The sequence below is a fragment of the Centropristis striata genome, chromosome 19 (assembly GCF_030273125.1).
Source record: "Centropristis striata isolate RG_2023a ecotype Rhode Island chromosome 19, C.striata_1.0, whole genome shotgun sequence".
In the NCBI taxonomy this organism is placed as follows: Eukaryota; Metazoa; Chordata; class Actinopteri; order Perciformes; family Serranidae; genus Centropristis; species Centropristis striata.
The window spans coordinates 25821129-25841179 of record NC_081535.1 but is presented as its reverse complement, the minus strand read 5'-3'; the positions used below and the strand labels follow the sequence as shown (position 1 = coordinate 25841179).

Genomic DNA, 20051 nt, shown 5'->3' with positions numbered 1-20051 from the left:
GTGTCTTTTTTTGGTCATTTTGTGTCTTTTTTGGTCATTTTGTCTTTTTTTTGTCATTTTGTGGTCAATTTGTGTCTTTTTGTTGTCATTAGTTGTCATTTTGTGGTCAATTTGAGTCCTTTTTTGCTTAATTTTATGTATTTTTTTGGTCAGTTTGGTCAGAGAGATGTTTTAGTTGTTGTCTGCTTCATTATTTCTCCAAAATTCATGATATCAACTGAGTTTGTCTGATCTGAACTGTGAGATTCTGTTCAGTGAGTGAGGATCACAGACAACATGCATGTTAAATTGGGGGTCGCCACTCAAAAGGGTTGAGAACTACTGATCTAGTGGACTCAGAAAATAATGAAAATGGTTCATGAAGCTTCACTGGCTAGTGTTAACAGCTTACTGCCATAACCTACGTCACTTAAACAATCATTAGTACTCACTGGACTGCGGCATCATGGAGGTGTACACCTTGGGGTCGATGGTGCCCATGGGCGGTGGCAGCAGTGGGTTGGTGAAGCTCCGTAGTGGGTGAGTGGGCCGTACGCACGCTGTGGGGATGGTCCGACCGCTCCCAGCCTGGGCTTCATCAGCGCTGGCAGCAGCAGGCGTCCCCGGGATCTGGCCGACAACTGGAACGTGTTCTCCGGGCGGTGCGGAGGAGCCGGGGAGCAGCGGAGTGGCCTGCTGGGGCGGCGGCTGCTGCTGGAGGAGGGGGTTGGTGGAGGAGTCTGAAGGCATCGCTGAGGAGAGACGGAGATGGAGGAGATAAAGGTAATAAGGACAGGAGTTAGTTAGAGCAGGTGAAAAGAACAATATTGGGACTCTTTCATCCTGAAAAGAGACGTTAAGGATGGAGAAAGGATGGAGAAAGGATGGAGACAGGGTAGGCCAGAGGACAAAACGTCTAATTATTGTAAATGAGTCAATGACGTGATCTAACGCAGTGTCAGTTGGTGTAACCAGTAAAAAATGTTCCCATAAAATCTGATTATATACAGGGAAATAAATGTGAACTAAAATGAGAAAAAATACAATCCACGTTTACATTGCAACACTATGGTATGTAACATTTTTACATAATTTGTCAAAACTTTGTTTATGTTCTGCTCAACATGGGCGAAAAGTGTAAATGTAGAAATACTAAAAAAATAAATAATTTGATGTTTTTTAAAATTAAGTAATTATGTATGTAAATAAGTCCACTCAAATACAATGTACGTGGATGAAGTATTTCATATTTAGCATTTTTTGTGGTTACACCATTTGACATCTTGCCAACCCCTATTTGTCACTGACCCAAATAATAAACACTCATTTGGAGAAAAGACAGTAAAACATACAGCAGAAGTTTATGTGAACTCAACATCCTTGCAGCACTTTTTTTCATAGATGGCTTCTGCTTTGATGTAAGCAGTAATAGGCTGAGAAAATGTTGCACTTTTTGTAAATTACTGTTGCTGCAGGAAGGCCATAGTGTGAGTCAGCATGTGATTCATTGCCTGTAGTCCTTCAACATGTGTACGTGTGTAATTCTCAGTAGAAATGCAGAGAGGAGATACCTTTATAGATGTAACAGCCATGTTTGTCTACAGTCTTTTTACATGTGATTGTATTCCATTAATGCAAAAAAAAGGCTTTTTTTGTATTTTATTAGGCTCACAAATTTAATAACATCAATAATGCATGAATAAACTCTGTCAGTTTTGCAATTATGTTCTTTTACTTTGCCGTGTGAGGCGTCACGCTGCTGCTTCTTTGCTGTAATGTCGGTTGAATGTGTTCACACTGAGAAAAACCTCCAGAGTAAAAAGAGCAAGAAAAAGAAGAGGAACAGAAAACAAAAAACCCTGACTGTGTGCAGGGACATGTCTCGGATGTGAAATGAGAGATGAAACTCCTCGTGTAGCTACAGCCGGTCCGATCAAAGCCAACATGGGAGAGAAACGACAGCCAGTAATTACATGTAAAGTGTGTTCATTTACTGGCCGAGACAGCAGGAAGAAATGGAGAGAAAAGCTCAGAGGGAGAATGTGAGAGCAAGTTGAATTTCTCTGATAAAATGTTTTTTCAATTGGAATAAAATGGAATATATATATATATATATATACACACACATAAGTGACATGAATATTGGATTATTGGATAAAAACAATAGTCTTCATGTCCTCTCCTCTCAGCTCTGTGTAAACAGCCTGCAGTTCAGAATCTGAATTGACCTATGGCTAAACCACGCCCCCAAATTTGATGAGCCAATCACAGTGCGCATAGCTAAACCAATACACTCGGACATTCTCTGCTTCCACCTCCATTGAAATGCATTGGAGCTAGTCAGTTTTCATTCGTTTTTATATGTTTTTTCTTGAAATTTTAAGTTTAAAATGGTCAAACGGTGTACATGGGGTACATGCAACTCCGACACTAGGTATTCTGAGAGGCCACGGGGTGGATTTTCTACCCTTTCCCAAGCCACATCTCAACCCAGATAAGTGTCTGCTCTGGATAAAGTTATGCGGTAGAGCACAACACCAAACTAAACGTGGATACAATTAACAAGGATGTTCTAAGGTAAGTCTAAGAGATAGAGAGAAAGTTATCTTTAATATCTCTAACGTTAGCCTAACCCTTTCTAACGTTAGCTTAACATTAGCTAACGTTAGCTAACGTTAGGCTATCCCTTCCTAATGTTGGCCTAACGTTAGCTTCTAGCTGCGTTGTACATCATGTCACTTTGTTTGCTGGGAGTTCATTGGCCTGTTATGTGCTAGTTTTTGTACTTTGGCAATCGTGCATGATTGTTAGCTGTTGTCCAAAGGGCTCAAGTTATATTAACGTTAAGTTAATGAAGCTAAGCTCCAAAAGTTATCTGTAAATAACCAAGATAACAAATGTTAGCAATGTTGGGCTGAATGACTCATGTGAATACTGTAGCACCAAACTAACGGAGAGGTACTGGAAACGTATGAGACTTAGACCTGTACATATTTAAATTGATCATGAACCATTAATGGCAACAAGATGCGGTTTATCACGTTTACACTGTGACCTGTAAATTTTTGCCTGGAGCTGAAGCTTTTCATCGACCTTCTCAACAATAAAAATAATATAACCCTCCAAGGCCTTTTTGGTCACTTCGAGATGATACATTATCTTTCTGTCTCCAAAAATTATCAATTGCGTCCTGTAAAATGTCTCCTAATGTGACAGCTGCCATAGCGCCTGTCACCGGATGTTGACCTTTTGTCCGAGTGAGTGGAGGGGGCGGGGCTTAGCCATAGGTCAATTAGAATCGGTGTCCTTACAGAAACTCCAGTGCGGAAATATTCAAAGAGTAAAGAGTAGGAGTTAAGATCAAATGAAATAAAATAAAATAAAGAAGTAAAACAAATGAAAACATCTCAAGCAACTTTTTGTTTTCTTTAATGGAAGAATGGTCTTTTTTTGGTCTTTTTTTGTAGTCTTGAAAGTGTGCACAACAAATTGTTAAGAGACCGACACTTGGGATTTAACAAAAAGTTATGTGATTTAAACTCAACAACATGCAGTATGTTTGTTGCAACAGCAGAACATGTTAGATTTGGCGTCTAGGCTCCGACCTCATCACCCCATTAGGCAGTTACATGAGGTACTGAGGATTGATGTAGTAAAATCCCCCGTTGGAGCCTACAGGTGGATACTGGGGTGGTGGTGGGGCTGAGAAAGTGAGCTGCATTGGCGGGCAGAGGGAGAGCTGAGGATTATTCTCAACTTAAATAGACCGCCAGGTTGGATAGAGGCTGTGTTTTGGTGGAGGATGAATGAGGAGGAGGCACGTCATGTGTATGGCAGCACAGCTCCAGTTGCTGCCTTAACTAGCTTACAGGTGTCGCTCCATTAAATGTAAATTCAGATGAATTTGTGGATGAAGCCCTGGCTGGGAAGACAGAGTCAGCCTGGTTTTGACATTTTGCAACACTAGCAGGAAATTAAAGCTCTACTTCTAGTCTCACATGAAGTTACTGGTGTGATGGCTACGCTTCCTGGTGGTCAGGATTATCATAATGTCCATAAAACTGGTGTAAAGTGACGCCCATGAAATTGATCCAACCGTGCACTTTCAGAAATAACAACTTTTACATCAACATATTTCTTTGATCTTTGAGAAAGGCCTTGCTCCGAGCAACCAAACTACAACTTCTGTGTCGAATTGAAACATCCCTCACTGGTGACTGGTTGGAGCAAAGCCAAACAAAATACGACAAAATACACATGTCATTTAGCTGACGCTTTTGTCCAAAGCGACTTACAATAAGTGCATTCAACCTGAAGGTACTAGACTTAGACCTCAGGAATCAAGTAACTACAGAACTTTAAGAGCCATCTGTAATCGCTACAGGAGTACTATATGCTAACAAAGAGAAGAAATAGAAGAGTAGAGGGTTTTTAAATTTTTTTTCAAATAATATATATACACAGCAAAATCTGTAGTGTTGTTTTTTCCGTGTTAATAATTTTGAGTTGGTGAGTGTTGATTTTGGAGTTGTTAACACTTGTAGTGATCAAAAAGCTCTGCCAGCATGTACATGTTAACACCTGAGTTACATTCACGTCAATTGGAGTTGATTTTCAGATTTTGTGACATGTATGTTAGGCTAAAGACAGAATGCACTTTTAATGTATTGTAAAACAAAACAATGAATGTTAATTATCACATTAGTGAAAGGAAATAAAATGATTTCAGGGTTAAAAATACACTTTAATGTGCCAAAGCCACACAATGAATGTTAAAAATTAACACTCACAGTGAAAGGGAATAACAAAATTTCGAGTTAAAAGTGCACTTATGTGGTGTCATAAAACAACACCAAGGGTGTCAAATATTTAACACTATTAAAGAGTTACAATATTAACACTTTTAAAAGTGTAATTTTAACTAAAAATCCGTGAGAACTACATAAACTCAGAAAAAGTGTTAAATTAACACTCTGTGAGTTGAATGCACTCCCGATTTTGCTGTGTAGGTAAGCATGACTCAACCGAGGTGTTGTTGGAAGAGGTAGGTCTTCAGCCTGCGGTGGAATATGTCTAGGCTGTCTGAGGACCTGAACCATTAGCAGTGGAGTACACCAGAGATAAAGTCTTGAAGTGTATCCGTGCAGCCACTGGTAACCATTGGAGGGAGGGAGGAGGGTGTTGTGTGTGAATTACTTCCAAGAAGAAAACTGCTAACATGAGAGCAATATCAGGCCGAATGAAGTGAAATGAATGTTTGGATAACAGTATACTCAGCATGTAACCACCCAAAAAGCAAAGAAAAACAACAATCATCAGAATCAACCTGGTATTTTCACTAATTATCCTTTTGCTTCTATCATGCTGGTGTTGTAATAAATGTTATAGTTTCCAGACTTTGAAAAGGATCCAACAAACTTAAGAAGAATCAGAATGAATGAATGAATGAAAAGCATGAATTGACAGGAAGGGAGGATGTGTCCTCCTCCTTTTCATCAGCCCTTACACTCCTCCACCTTCTATTATCTACTCTCCATCAAATACCATACTTTGACAATAAACCTCATCTTAATCCCTGCAGCGACGGATGGCTGCAAATTCCACTGTGGAAATAACACGAGGAATAAATGAGGAGAGATTCCAGAGCAAAGGCTGTTACCTACACTGGCTGAATGCAAAGCATAACAAGTGTGTTTAGATACACTGCACAAAAGCTGATATATTTTTAACAGACATGTTGGTCAAGAAACTAGTCGTCTGAACAGGGACTTGAACCCTCGGATTAAAAAGTCTCATGTCTTACTGACTGAGCTGTCGAGGCTTCAAGAAGGCAAGCCTCTGCACGAAACGAGAGCCCAAAGTTCAAACAGGCTTCATGAACAATATTTACTGGAAGACATGACTGCCACACTTCCACTTGTGTGTACAACATGTATTTTATTGAGTCCTGTGCAAACCATGAACCATCATGGTCACAAGGAGATTGGGGTCTTTAGGAAACTTGCATAAAGGATGATGACCATTACACCAACAGATACGTTGGTCAAAAAACTAGTCGGCGGCTGTGGCTCAGTTGGTAGAGCGTTCGTCCAGTAACCGGAAGGTTGGTGGCAGCTACATGTCGAAGTATCCTTGAGCAAGAACCCCAAATTGCTCCCGATGCGGCGTTCATTGGTGAACGGTGGTCTGATGCTTTCCCGACTTCTCCGCACAAAACGAAAGCCCAAAGTCCAAAAAGGCTTCATGAACAATGTTTACTGTAAGACATGACTGCCACACTTCCACATGCAGGAGACTGGGATGTCTACACTCGAAAAAATGTAAAACACCTGAAACTGTAAGAGTTAATAACCTTATTGGGGCTGAGATGGATAAACCAAAGGAAATGAAGGCAAAATGTATTACTGTATGACCTCTTTGAATCTCACACCCAACACATAGTACATTATAAAACAACTAAAACTAACACTAAACCTAATAAAAACTAAACTAAAACTAAGCATTTTCAAAAACTAAACTAAAACTAGCAAACTCACTCTAAAACCTCATTAAAACTAACTGAATTTGAAAACAAAAATTCACAACGAAATTAAAACTAAAACTAATGAAAAATCCAAAATTATTATAACCATGGTTCTGACCTTAAGGGATATGAAGAAGGAATTAATTTAAGAGTTCAGAATTCATCAATCATGCTCTGCAGGAATCAAAATGTTACCATCTTCTGTAGATGCCTGGCAGGAGACTCTGAAGCTCCCTGCTTGGTATTTCTCTCTAAAATGCTCTCTGGTATTCTTAGGTGATAGTTTAATCACACAATCTTGCACTTTTTACTCTTAAACGAGGTTAAATTCAGTGCCTGATTGTTTGTATGACTTCAGAGTTGATGTTATTTCCCTCATTAGCTGCCTCTGTATCAGCGGCTCATTATATCTGCCTCTCTGTCATTTGCTGCCCCGCACCACCCAACAACCTCCCATCAGCTCATTGTAAATGTGTGCTTTGCCATCAGCTCTCCCACTGTGTCGGCTAATTCAATGACACTGAAGCTTCTCCTTGTCTCTCTGCTGTTGTTAAATCACCGATACAAGCCGACCAGGAATTAGCCAATTACCGAATTACTGAATTACTGCTCCCAACCATGTCGTTTAGCATTTAGCTCTGCTGCAAAATGGGCTTAAATACGACAGGGAGGGGAGGGGGTGGAGGGGGCCGGTGGAGAGAGAGCTGGGAAGATTAAGATGCTGAAGTGTAATCCCTGTTGTAGTTATTAAAGGTTAAGGTTATATCATAATGCACAAAATGTCAGTTCTATTACCAACAGATGCACTGCAAAAAAAGCTGACTTGTATTTTTTGGCCTAAAACAGTGTTTTAAGTTGATAAAACTTGGAAATATAAATTATTGACATCTAGGGCAATAATGTAAGTTAGCACAACAAAGGGCACAGAGCATTTGAGCATACAACAAAGCCAGTTGTCTGCTCAAAAACAAGTTTGTGATTTGTTGTTACTTATATCTTTAAGTTGGGGTTCACAACAAACAATAGTTCTGCTAACTCTTATTTCTTTGTTGTGAAATGCGGGAAAGCGGTGAAATTCGGTCATTAGCGAAAGCTAGCGGGTAACTGATGCTAGCGGTGCTGCTTGTTACAGCTACAAGAGTATCCATTAGCGTATCAATGCTAACTCAAAATTGTGGTCGCAACATTAGCTGACATTACATAGCGGCATTACAATTGTGGTAATTCAGCACATTGCAGAAGTTAGCAGAAGTAAGGATTTAAAGTTATTATGTAAATTATAAGTTAGTACAACTTACAGTTGAGTTGACAAAAATCTGAATTCACAGTTGAACAAACTAAAAAACAAAACTTAAAATATTTAGTTTAATTGTCCAACTTAAAACGTTTGTTGCCTTGAAATTTTGAGTTCACCCAACTTTTCTTTTTTTGCAGTGTGCAGTGGTCCTACAGCATCACTAGTTATAATCCTCATGCATTAATATTAAACCCCAAAGCATTCCTTAGTCACAAAGCCATGAAGTGTAACTGTACAATTCCCTCGTTTATAAGTTAAAAGTCTTACAGTGCAGACTGGATTCACTACCAACAGAGAGACTGCTGACTCACGAACATGGGTTGCAAACTTGCTAGAACGATAATAACCATAATCACAACATGATTGATATGTGGCAAAACAACCTTTTCGCCTGAACAGGAACTTGAACCCTCAGATTAAAAGTCTAATGCTCTACCGACTGAGCCTTCAGGCTTCAATAAAGCAGGCCTCTGAAGGAAAAAACAATAAATAATAAAATTGTCCAAATATAGAGGTTTGAGCTGATGAAAACCATACAAAGCTTTTGTTCATTGCATCAACTTTTTCTGGACTGGAGGAAGGTAGACCTGATCTTCTTACTGACTATTTGTGTTTTATTTTTAGAGGTGCGAATCAGCGTATCGGCCCCTCGATACAATTTATCCCGATACTTGAGTCACGATACGATATTATTGAGATTTTAAGCATTTTGCGATATGGTGAGAAAAAACGGCAAAAATACTGACGGCGCATTGGCTTTCCGAACACTTGGTGGCCATGAATCGATATAGTAATGCAAAATATCACAACACATAGTGTTTTTGTATTTCTTTAAACTTTTATCCCACGATTTTTGTAACCCATTTAATTTTCACCCAATTGCCTATATCCTGATCCTGGGCGCTACCTCGTCCTCATCTAGTGGGCTAAGAAAATAATGAAAATGGTTCATGAAGCTTCACTGGCATATCACTAATCAACAGTATTTCAGAAATAGTAGTAGTAGTAGTATTGTGGTACCTGGTGTGTATCCTCTGTCCACGGTCAGACTGGGGAAAGGCATCGGTCTCAGGCTGAACTTGTTGTGAGTGAAGCCGCAGGAAGGTGACGGCAGGATACCAGGATACTGAGAGGAGTCCAGAGCTGGCACAGGGATGGCACTGACCACCGCTGGAACACAGCAACAAAACAGTCACTAAAGCAGTACGACAACAGGAATCTCACAACAACTATTTGGATGTCAAGGAAAAATGGGAATTGGAAGCAAATATTATAATAACAGATGAACAATGGGAAGAAACATTTGAAGCAGGACTTAAGGTAACAAGTAGCCCAACATGGAGGAGTTTGATTGGAAGATCAAAATGAGGTACTTTATTACTCCATCTATCTCCTCAAGGTGCAGTAATACTTCTGAGATGTGTTGGAGGGGTTGTGAGCTGGTGGGGGATTTTACACATATATTTTGGGATTGCCCAAAGATTTTAGATTTTTGGAAAAATATTCAAAAGGAAATCAAACATGTTTTGGGCATTGACTTTACTCTAGATCAGGGGTGGGCAATTCATTTTCCCAAGGGGCCACATGACCAATACCACGAAGGTTGCGGGGGCCGGACCAAAACTCTGAACTAAATTCTGCTCAATATTAATTGAATCGCTTTATAAAATACAGTAAATTATCTGGTTTTGAGCTGCTACTGAGAAGAATACATGTTATGATAAGACTGTTAATGTGGAGTAAATCAAATATAGCAGTAAAAAGTAGTAAATACTCCAATCACTATATCACTTTTACATTTATTTTAAACTCAACTGTAAATTGCTTTTAGCAAGGTTCGTAGGGTTTGTAAATTTTCTTGGTGTTTTACAATGTTTTGATGCTTTTATTTTGAAAAGGTGCCGTCCAGTGTAAAACGGGTGCTTTAAATTTGAAAGGTAGTGACAGGAAATAACAGGTGGAACGGTTAAATGAAAAACGAATGGTAAATAATAACGAGTGAGTCGTAATTCATATAAAGTTGAGATAAAGTATCAAAAAGGCTTCTATAGTGGCCGGCTGATAGGACACAAGGTTTGTTAAAGTTTATCTTCTTCTGTCATATATATTAGTGACTATATTTGTTTTCTTAACTTAGTAAAAGTGCTTGTTTGCTAAAGCGCTAATGCTAATGTTTGTTATTGTTCTCCCACCTCGTAGCTCTTACGGTGGATTCACAAGGTGACCAAGGAAGGTCTTATTTTTATTTTCATGGAGCTATGATTTTAAATAAATCTTGTGAACTATCAGTTAAAGAGTCGACCGTCATTCAGCCAGGAATGCTACAAAACATATAAGGGAATGGAGAGAAAGAGTAAAAAATGTATTTATCATGGAGAAAATCACAGCGATCTTACAGCTTAAATCAGACAGGTTTGCACAAAGATGGCTACCAGTAATACAGACAACGGCAGAACTCTAGACACCTCTTCTTTTTCTTTTTCTTTCCACTTTACTTGTTTAGTAAATGTATGTAGTCATGGAAACATGTTGCCCATATTACCTCCTTTTAGGAAGGAGGAGGAAATATTTGAAAATAGGATGTAAGGCCATGATTATATGTTAGAACTGAAACTGTAATAGCATCTCCTTATGTGTGTACTTAATGTATGTGTTGTGTGTAAGTGTGTTTTTCATCTTGTGAAATAAAGACGCAAGTTAAAAAAAAAAAAGAAGCAGGCTGCAGGTGTACAGACACTGCTGATGCAGTCAAACAGAAATCAGGCAACACGAGCAAACAGCTTATAGGAATGTGAGGAAAAATTACATTATCCACATATATCCAAAATATATATGATAAAATGGAACATTGACATTGATCAGTCTTTACTGGGAGGGATACCTCAGTATAAGCAGTGCAGTAAAATATTTACTGACAGAAATGTCATTTTAATCTCACAGTATAAATAGCTGTATATAGTAGACAGTGGACAGTAATCATGTGAATGCAGCAGAGTGTGTAGTCAGTAAAACACAGAGCTGCAGGAAACACAGAGGAGGAGAAAGAGTCAGAGCAGAAACAGTTCATATTGTGACCTTGAGAGGAAACTGCAGGGAGTCGAACTCACAGACCGATTACACTGCCTCAGGTACACACACACACACACACACACACACACACACATCCTTGTACTTCTATCTTTGTGAGGGCCCTCATTGGAACAGTGAATTCCCTTGCAAGGTTATAATAGTTTTGGATTTTTCATTAGTTTTAGTTTTAATTGTTTTAATTTAATTAAATTTAATTTCGTTGTGAATTTCTGTTTTCAAATTCATTTAGTTTTAATTAGTTTTTAGAGTGAGTTTGCTTGTTTTTAGTTAAGCATAGTATTACCAGAATTTCTGAAATGTACTATATTTCTAAATATGCTATTACTGAACAAAAATAAACAATATTTTTGTTGCTTAAGCTTATGTATTCAGTCATTATTCTATACTAAAATGTATACTAAAAATCCATGTGAAAAAAATTACTTCTCACTGTTCTCAGGTCAAATATTTATATGCGATTAAAATGCGATTCATTTCGATTAATTAATTACAAAGCCTCCAATTAATTAGAATATTTTTTTAAATCAGTGAACAGTGAATTCCCTTGCAAGGTTATAATAGTTTTGGATTTTTCATTAGTTTTAGTTTCAATTTCGTGGTTTCAGTTACTTTTTATTATTTGAAATGCTTTCGTTTTAGTTGAGTTTTTATTAGTTTTAGTGCTAATTTTAGTTTTTTGTAATAGGGTATTTGTTGGGTGGGAGATTAAAAGAGGTCACAGTAAAATTTGCCTTTATTTCCTTTGTCTTATCCATCTTCATTATGTATGAAAAAAGTTAACAAAGATGAAAACAAAGGACATTTTCACTATAATTTTAGTTAGTTTTGTAACCACACAATACAGTTTCAGTTAATTATCATTATCATGTAACCTTTAACCCTTAACACAAAGTCTGAAATCTCAAAAAAGCTTTTAAAGAAGTGAGTACCGGCCGAAATGTCCTCACTTTGCAAAAATGTCCTCACTCTGTTGGTTAAAAACGTGTTCTGGTCCTCACTATATAGGAAGTACAAGAACACACACACACACACACACACACACACACACACACAGGGGCCTCTTATCTGTGTGTGCAGCCCTCTCATGCGTCCCATGTTTGCCTCTTTCTCTTGCTGTGTCTGTTTAAGCACACAGTGATGCCAGAGGTGTGTTCAATAGTGCACTTTACAATGTACGATATATATTTATGAAATGTTTACTGAGAAGTTAAGTAAGCATTTGCAAACAGTCTATAAAACTCATTCCCCATCTTGCACTGAAATCAAGTCCAGTGATTCTGCTGTAATAAAATGAGAAATAGTAAGATATCCTGACACACATGGTGCCTATAGATTCCTCAAATCTCTTAGTTTCATATGATACCAGTATCTCCAGTATATTCCTTAAATTGGAACCTTAAATATCAATACTTGGCGGCCATTAATCGATATAATATTGTGATACTATGATGTATCGATGACAGTATAATACTGTTCAGATTTCACTGTAAAAGTCCATCTAAAGTTTACAGTGTCGGCATATTCTGCAGGTTAAGTGACTTGAATGCTGTTTTGTATAAATTCTTTCCATGTATATGTGCAGTTGGAGATTCCTGTGGCGTGCCACTTCATCACAGAGCTCCCAGCTCTAAATAAACAGGGACAAGCATTGTTTGAAATGTCCTAAGTTATCAACAGAAACCACATTAAAATGTTTTGTTCTCAGAGCTCCCTGAACGTTTGTAATATTCTAAATGTAACACAAGTCAATAAAGCTTTTTCAATTGAATTCTAAGTGAGTGACAGAAAATACGGAGAGGGGAAGTCGACATTTATTCCTCCTCCTGCTTCCTCTTGTTTTCAACCACAAGGTCTGATTCTACTGAACCCCGATCAATACCAGGATTGATTGGAAAGTATTGACGATTTGGAAGCAGCAAGGCTGTGATCAGCAGCTTTAGGAGTGTCTGTGTGTGTGTGTGTGTGTGTGTGTGTGTGTGTTGTTTACAGTACTCTATTTGTGCTGTGATCATTTAAAGAGAAGCAGAAAACCGTTATTGACTGAGAATACTGACAATTTTGGTGCAGTGAGCTACAGGTTAATGGAGGCGGGTGTGTCCATGGGTCAGTGTGTGTGTGTGTGTGTGTGTGTGTGTGTGTATGAGAGACAGACATGCCAAAGACAAGAAAAGACAGAAATACAGAGCAAGATGAGCAAGGTTTTTCAGTACGGACAGCTGGAAAGATGCATCAAATGTGAGATTAAAAAAATAAATAGAAATGAAAAGAGAAGTTAGAGATATAAGAGAGAGGAAAATAAGCAAAATGCAGACAAAATAAACAGAACAAGTAGAAAAAAGATGATAAATGAATAAAGGAAATGGGAGAACAAAAGAGGAGACAGAAGGGGTAGCATTAGATGACAAAAACAAGATGTTAACAGAGACGGAAATGAAATTAAACTGAGATGAAATAGAGAAAAACGCATGATCAAAGAAGACAGAAATGTAGACCGAGATGGGACCAATGTGATAGAAAGAGAGACAGGAGGAGGAGAAGCAGACTGCAGACACAAAGAGATCCCAACAGAAGGAAGATAAAGAGATCAGCAGGTCTGTCGTCTGAAGAGGAGACGAGGCAGCGGAGGGAAGAGAAGAAGAAGCCTCGAGCTGCTTCAGTGGAAACAGAGAGAAAGAGACGGAAACAAAGACAGAAACAGAGAACATCCTGCACATCTGTTACACACAATCTACTGATCCTGGTTACACAGTCAGGGTTTCTCTTCCTCTGCTTTCTTAAATTCCCCCGTTAAACGTATTTCTGAGGCCCCACGATACGATTTTATCCGGATACTAGAGTCAAAATACGATATTATTGCGATTTTACGCATTTTGCGACATGGTGAGTATTGAGATACAATATATTGCGATTTAATTGTTTTAACTGCATTTTGTGTCGACAAAATTAAGAATTGTTTTGTCAAATCAGAGGAAATTCACAGTCTGTTCATCTCACTTCAGTCTTTTTATTTCTCCACAATGAGAGTCAAACCCACAGACTGACCAACAAAGTATTCAGTCAAACTGAACTGAACTGATATCAAACATGTATGGACGACAACAACTGCAGCATTTTTATCAAACTTTCAAAAACAACAAGCTTCACTGCTCTCAATGTTTTTGAATGAAACATCAAAAAAGCCGAACTTTGCAGGGAGAAACTTTTTTCACTTTTTTTTGTCATTTTGACTTTTTTTTTTTCTCATTTTGACTTTTTCTCGTTATTTTAACTTTTTTTGTGATTTTGAATTTTTTTCTCATTTCTTGTGATTTCTACTTTTTTCTCATTTTGAATTATTTCTTGTTACTTCGACTTCTTTCTTGTTGTTTTTACCTTTTCTTCGTGGCTTCAACTTTTTTCCCTCATTTTTACTTTTTTCTCGTTATTTTGACTATTTTCTTGTTATTTTAACTTATTTTTCGTGATTTCGACTTTTCGTTTTTTTTGACAACTTCCTGACATGATATCCTGACACATGGTGCCTATAGATTCCTTAGATCTTCTAGTTTCATATGATACCAGTATGTCCAGAATATTCATAAAAGTGAGCCTGCTACGGCTCGCAAAATACTTTTGGAACGCTAAATATCTATATTTTTGAATATAGACCATGAATCGATATAATATTGCCATGCAAAATACGGCAATACTCTACTGTATCGATTTTTTCCCCCATCTCTAGTATTTCCTTAGGGAAGCTTGCCATATCTGAAGAGAGGCACAAAGGACAGAGGGGGTCTGTATGTGCTGTACAGATTGTAAAGATGTGTGGTGTAATTCATCATACCAGCTTTTATAAATTAAGTGAATTTGACTTAGTCTGCAAGAGGTTACAGTTTGGTTTAATTCTTGTAATACAGCATTAACAAAAAAATAATGCTAATTTAATCTAATTTAATAAAGACTTTGTATCTTTTCACAAAAATATGTTACTGGGCACAAAAACAACAAAAAAGGGAATTTCATAATTAGTTTTTAATTAATTTTAATTTGCTAATTAGCTTTGTCATCTATGAAAGGATATCTTGAGCTTTACAGGTATTTCTACATTTCGTTTTTAATTAGTTGTTGCATCGCTTCAAGGCAGACTTGCTGATCTGTCACAGTCACAGTAATTTGTTTAAAAAAAACATCTGAGTTGAGAAATGAACAATGCAGTCAGACAATCTTTATTTTTACTTTATTTCTACCTAGTTTCACAGTTTAAAAAGTCATTGACGTGATTGCAACTGGGTTTGAGACTACTGGGCCCTGATTGGTTGTTTTTGTTCAGGTGGTGTCGTGGATTAGTGATGTCTCCATTGTTCACTTGGTAATTTCAAAGGGTTCACATAGTTTTCTTGCCAGTGTATGTGAATAATTTATCCAAAAAATGCATGCCCCATGGGGGCTGCGGGCTGGTCCCCCAATAAATGAATATACAGAAATACCCCTCCTCCATATTGCTACTCATTGTTGTTTCTAATACTGATACTAGCATTATTATTATTAGTAGAAGTACTATTGTTTTTGCTGATAATATATATATATATATATATATATATATATATATATATATATATATATATATATATATATATATATCAGTGGTGGGCTGTCAGGGCCAGCAAGGCCTTCTCTGCTGGCCGAACATAACCAGAAATCATGATCATGATTATGATAAAGGTTAATTTAATTTTTCATTTACTTTCCCTAAATATCTAAAAATATTCATATTCTCCTCATGTCATGTCTGAATGCCCGGGCCTTCAGAATCAACAATGCGGGTGTCTGTGCACTGTAAGTGAACGGGCAAATACAGTTGATAGATAGTTGCCGTAGTCAGATCACGAGTTGTGTCAGTAAGGCCCTCTAGCTGGCCTCACGTTGAACGTGACATTTACGCGTCCTGTGATTGGATATGGATACTACTAGTTTGAGCCACGGCAGTGCTATGCAGATCAACAGAGTCACACCCGGGACTGTTAACGGTATGTAAATAATGTGGTGCATTGGCGCAGCTGTGTGGTTGTACTCAAAGCAACAGGTCACAGAAAGTCGTGATACGTCACGTTTTGACATGAAAACGTTTTTTCACAAAGAGACTTGTTTATTGTGTCGCTGTCGCCAAAGTATGGCCGTCTTGTTAATGTCTTTCTGATATTAAACTGCGATTTTGCAATGTATTGTACAATCTTGTTAAAGCTTGCATATTCTTTGTGGATAATAAAACTTTTTGGAAAGATAATTTTAAAGACCCTTAGCATATCAGATATGTTTTAATTGCTAATGCGGTATTGTTGATTTTTAAAATGCGCCGGATAATAGCCCATTTTGTACACAACTGAGGTGATGCAATGCCTAGTAGTGCTTCAGTGTGTTTCTAACTACTCTCCAGTCCTGGTGTTATAAATGCTGACATAATGAAAGGTATTTATTGACTAAGTTGGACATCACTGAAGGCCTAAGTGTGAAATGCACCGCCCGCCACTGATATATATATATATATATATATATATATATATTATATGTTATGTTATGTTAATATATATTATATATATAATAATAATAATAATAATAATAATCATTATATATATATTTGTTTTATTGTATATATAAATATATATATTTATTATTATTATTTTTTATTTATTCTATTTACATTTTAGTAGTACCACTTTCTCTGCCTAATAATGATACATAATATTTATTTAATATTCACTCCCTGTCTGTCTATGTCACTGTATTGTATTATTGCACAATAAAAAATAAAAAAAATAAATAAAAATGCATGTTGTCAATGAAAGCACACTAACAATTCTAGACATCATAAATGGTTATGTATTGTCCATTTTGTTGCAACAGAAACATCTTTGCATGCTGAAGAAAACCTTTCAACATAGCAAAGTAGGAAAAAATAGAAACTCTTAACTCAACAGCAAGAGTGAACAGGGTGCAAGAACGAACGGAGGAGGACAAGAGGCCGAATGAAGAAGTCTTCTCCACTGGATTTGGACAAAAAGATCAAATAAACTAAAAGTTACAGAGTGTAAAAACATGATGGGAAGTGAAACTGATAGAAAGAGAGAAAAAATAGATCAGAGCAGAGGACAGGTCTGTGTGTTGGCAGAGGGAGCCTGAAGGCTTTCCTGCTTCACTCTGACCCACATATCACACACACACACACACACACACACACACACACACACACACACACACACACACACACACACACACACACACACACACACGTTTATGCATTTATGTTGACACACAGGAGAGCTTGTCACATGCTAGAAAAAATGATCAGTCACCCGCTGACTCACACACCTAGCGCTGTAACCTGATTGTTGCTGTTCAGCTCGGCAGCTTTGCTTTGTTACATCTGCAGTAAACAACAACAACAACAACACAAAGGAAGAATAGAAGAAAATGGGAGAGAAAGAAGGACACAAATCCTTAAAGACAGACTGAGAGCTGGGTAATTACAATATGAAACTCAGAGTGACACACACACACACACACACACACACACACACACACACATTCTTGTACTTCTATCTTTATGAGGGCCCTAATTGGAACAGTGAATTCCCTTGCAAGGTTATAATAGTTGTGGATTTTTCATTAGTTTTAGTTTTAATTTTGTTATTTCAGTTACTTTTTATTATTTTAAATGCTTTAGTTTTAGTTGAGTTTTTACTAGTTTTAGTGCTAGTTTTAGTTTTGTGTAATGGGGTATTTGTTGGGTGGGAGATTAAAAGAGGTAAGATGAAAATGAAGGGCATTTTCACTATAATTTTAGTTAGTTTTGTAACCACAAAATACAGTGTCAGTTAATTATCATTTTTTTTGTAACCTGAACCCTAAAACAAAGTCTTAAATCTCAAAAAAGCCTTTAAAGAAGCGGCCAAAATGTCCTCACTTTGCAAAAATGTCCTCACTCTGTTGGTTAAAAACATGTTCCGGTCCTCACTATGTAGGAAGTACAAGAACACACACACACACACACACACACACACACACACACACCCACTCACACACACACCCACACACACACACACACACACACACACACACACACACACACACACACACACACACACACACCCCTCAGAGACAGAATGCAGTAATTAGATGTTGTGCACCTACTGAGACTGAAACTGGTGCATGGAAGTGATGTTGTGTCGTTGGAATCGTGCAGATTGTGAATTAAAGCACTTTCCCAGCGACAGGTGGATCTATTTACAGACAGTTACAACCTCCCGTGAACTCCACCCACAGTGCAGTCGCTCTGTAACTCAGCTTAACATGCTGTTATTAGGCTGTTTATTTTCATCCAGATAAATTGGCTCTTTGAACACAGTTCAGTCCCTCACTGGCTTCTGTCAAATCTAAAGCCTCACATGAGACTGAACATCATCTGAGCCACTGCCAGGGAACAGAAGCTTCACATTTTCATTCATCTGGACTTAGGAAACCCATTCACACACTTTAAATGAACACACAACAAGAGCAAAACGTATGCTGTCTCTCTTTCTCACATCTCTTTATGTCTCTGTCCCCTGCTTGTCCTCCTTTCCTCATTCACTCATCCTCAGATCTTCCCCCTCTCCCCTCAGAGGGGGAGAACAGGGAGGCTAATTATCTGTGTGGGAAAGTGTCTGCTAGTGCGTACTTTTTAGTGTGTGTGTGTGTGTGTGTGTGTGTTCTCTCTTCACTCAACTTCACTTTTGCATGAAATACTTTTTACATCTTAATCACCCAGAGACAGACAGAGACAGAGAGGAAGAGATGAACCGCCTGTCCCTCTTCATCACCCTAGGAGACCCCACTGCTGCAGACGTGTCACGTGACAATACACGCACCAACATGAGGAGCGATGACGCATAATATATAAAACCTTTGGATTGATAAAGAGAATTTTATAGTGTTGAGGCGGGCGCATGATGCTAAAAAAGTTTACTTCTGGGTGCTTTCATAAGAATGAACCTGAGCCAATACTGGAAGAAATGGAGGGACTACATATATGAGAGGTGATTACATATTTTGTGTGGGAAAATGTTTTTATTTTATATTATTGTATTTTTCGCCTGGGTCAGGAGCGTTTCTCCCCGAGTATAATTATGTATATATAAATTCCATTTCCGCTTGTTATGGGGTTCTTTTTTATTTTATTTTTTGTACCGGTGACCTTGTGGATAGCACAAAGGTATTTTGTGTCACTGGACCGAGAGAGACTAAAGAACTGTGGGTGCCTTAAAGCCTCTGGACCTGATTCATTAGCCTGATTTCTGTCAGCCCTTTGTTTAGAACAAAACCTGCCATTGTATTTTGCTGTATTTATGCATGACCCTGTCTGATGTACCTGTTCTGTGTGTATAATTATATGTTTGTGTTTAGTTTTTTCACTGAAAAATCAATAAAAAGAAAGTTTAAAAATAAAAGAATGAACCTGAGCATACTGGCTGAAACTGGTGGAACCAGCTAGAGTATGATGAAAAATAATGAACCTCTATCACTCCATCTCTCCCTATTTTGTCTTTATGGAGAGATAGCAGGTCATTAACATAAATATTTAATTGATATTGTGTTTTGGTTAGAGACCCACACTGTTAAAAAAAAAACCCTGTTGTTTTTATGGTAAAAAAAATGGCAGCTGTGGTTGCCAGAACTTTACCGTAATAAATACGGTGCAACTTTTTATGATATTACGGTAAAAGGATATCAGCACTGTTGATTTCCCGTTTAAGATTGTCATTTTATTCCATATTTTATTCCAAAGTTTTCCCTAGTGATTGGTTGGCAGTAGTGATGTGCCAATGAAGCCTCATGAACCATTGTCATTATTTTCTGAGCCCACTAGATGGTGCTATTGGTTTAAAGAAAAAGCCTGAAACTATGGTAAGTGAGTGTGCTTTCAGCTCTTTGTTGAACAAAGAGCGCCATCTAGTGTAATCAGAAAACAATGACAATGATTCATGTGGCTTCACTGGCACATCACTAGTTGGCAAGCAATCTTCTGGTGGTGAAACGAGTCATTCGACTCCTAAATATCAAAAATCTTTGAAATTATAAGAGTGATGAGTTTGGAGGCTTTAAATCTGGGCAGAACCTGGTGAATTGGGGATAAACCGGCCCAAC

The 20051-nt window shown here is 37.8% G+C and overlaps 1 protein-coding gene across 1 annotated transcript in view; it reads right to left on the bottom strand.

Moving 5' to 3' along the window:
• Positions 1-420: 420 nt before the first annotated feature.
• Positions 421-20051, bottom strand: part of dcc (DCC netrin 1 receptor) — a 224228-nt gene continuing 204597 nt past the window's right edge. The window contains exons 26-27 of the mRNA XM_059358662.1: positions 8820-8969; positions 421-731 (exon numbers count right to left, since the gene is read on the bottom strand). Of these exons, the coding sequence (XP_059214645.1) occupies positions 421-731; positions 8820-8969 (461 nt within the window). The remainder of the gene's footprint in view (positions 732-8819; positions 8970-20051) is intronic.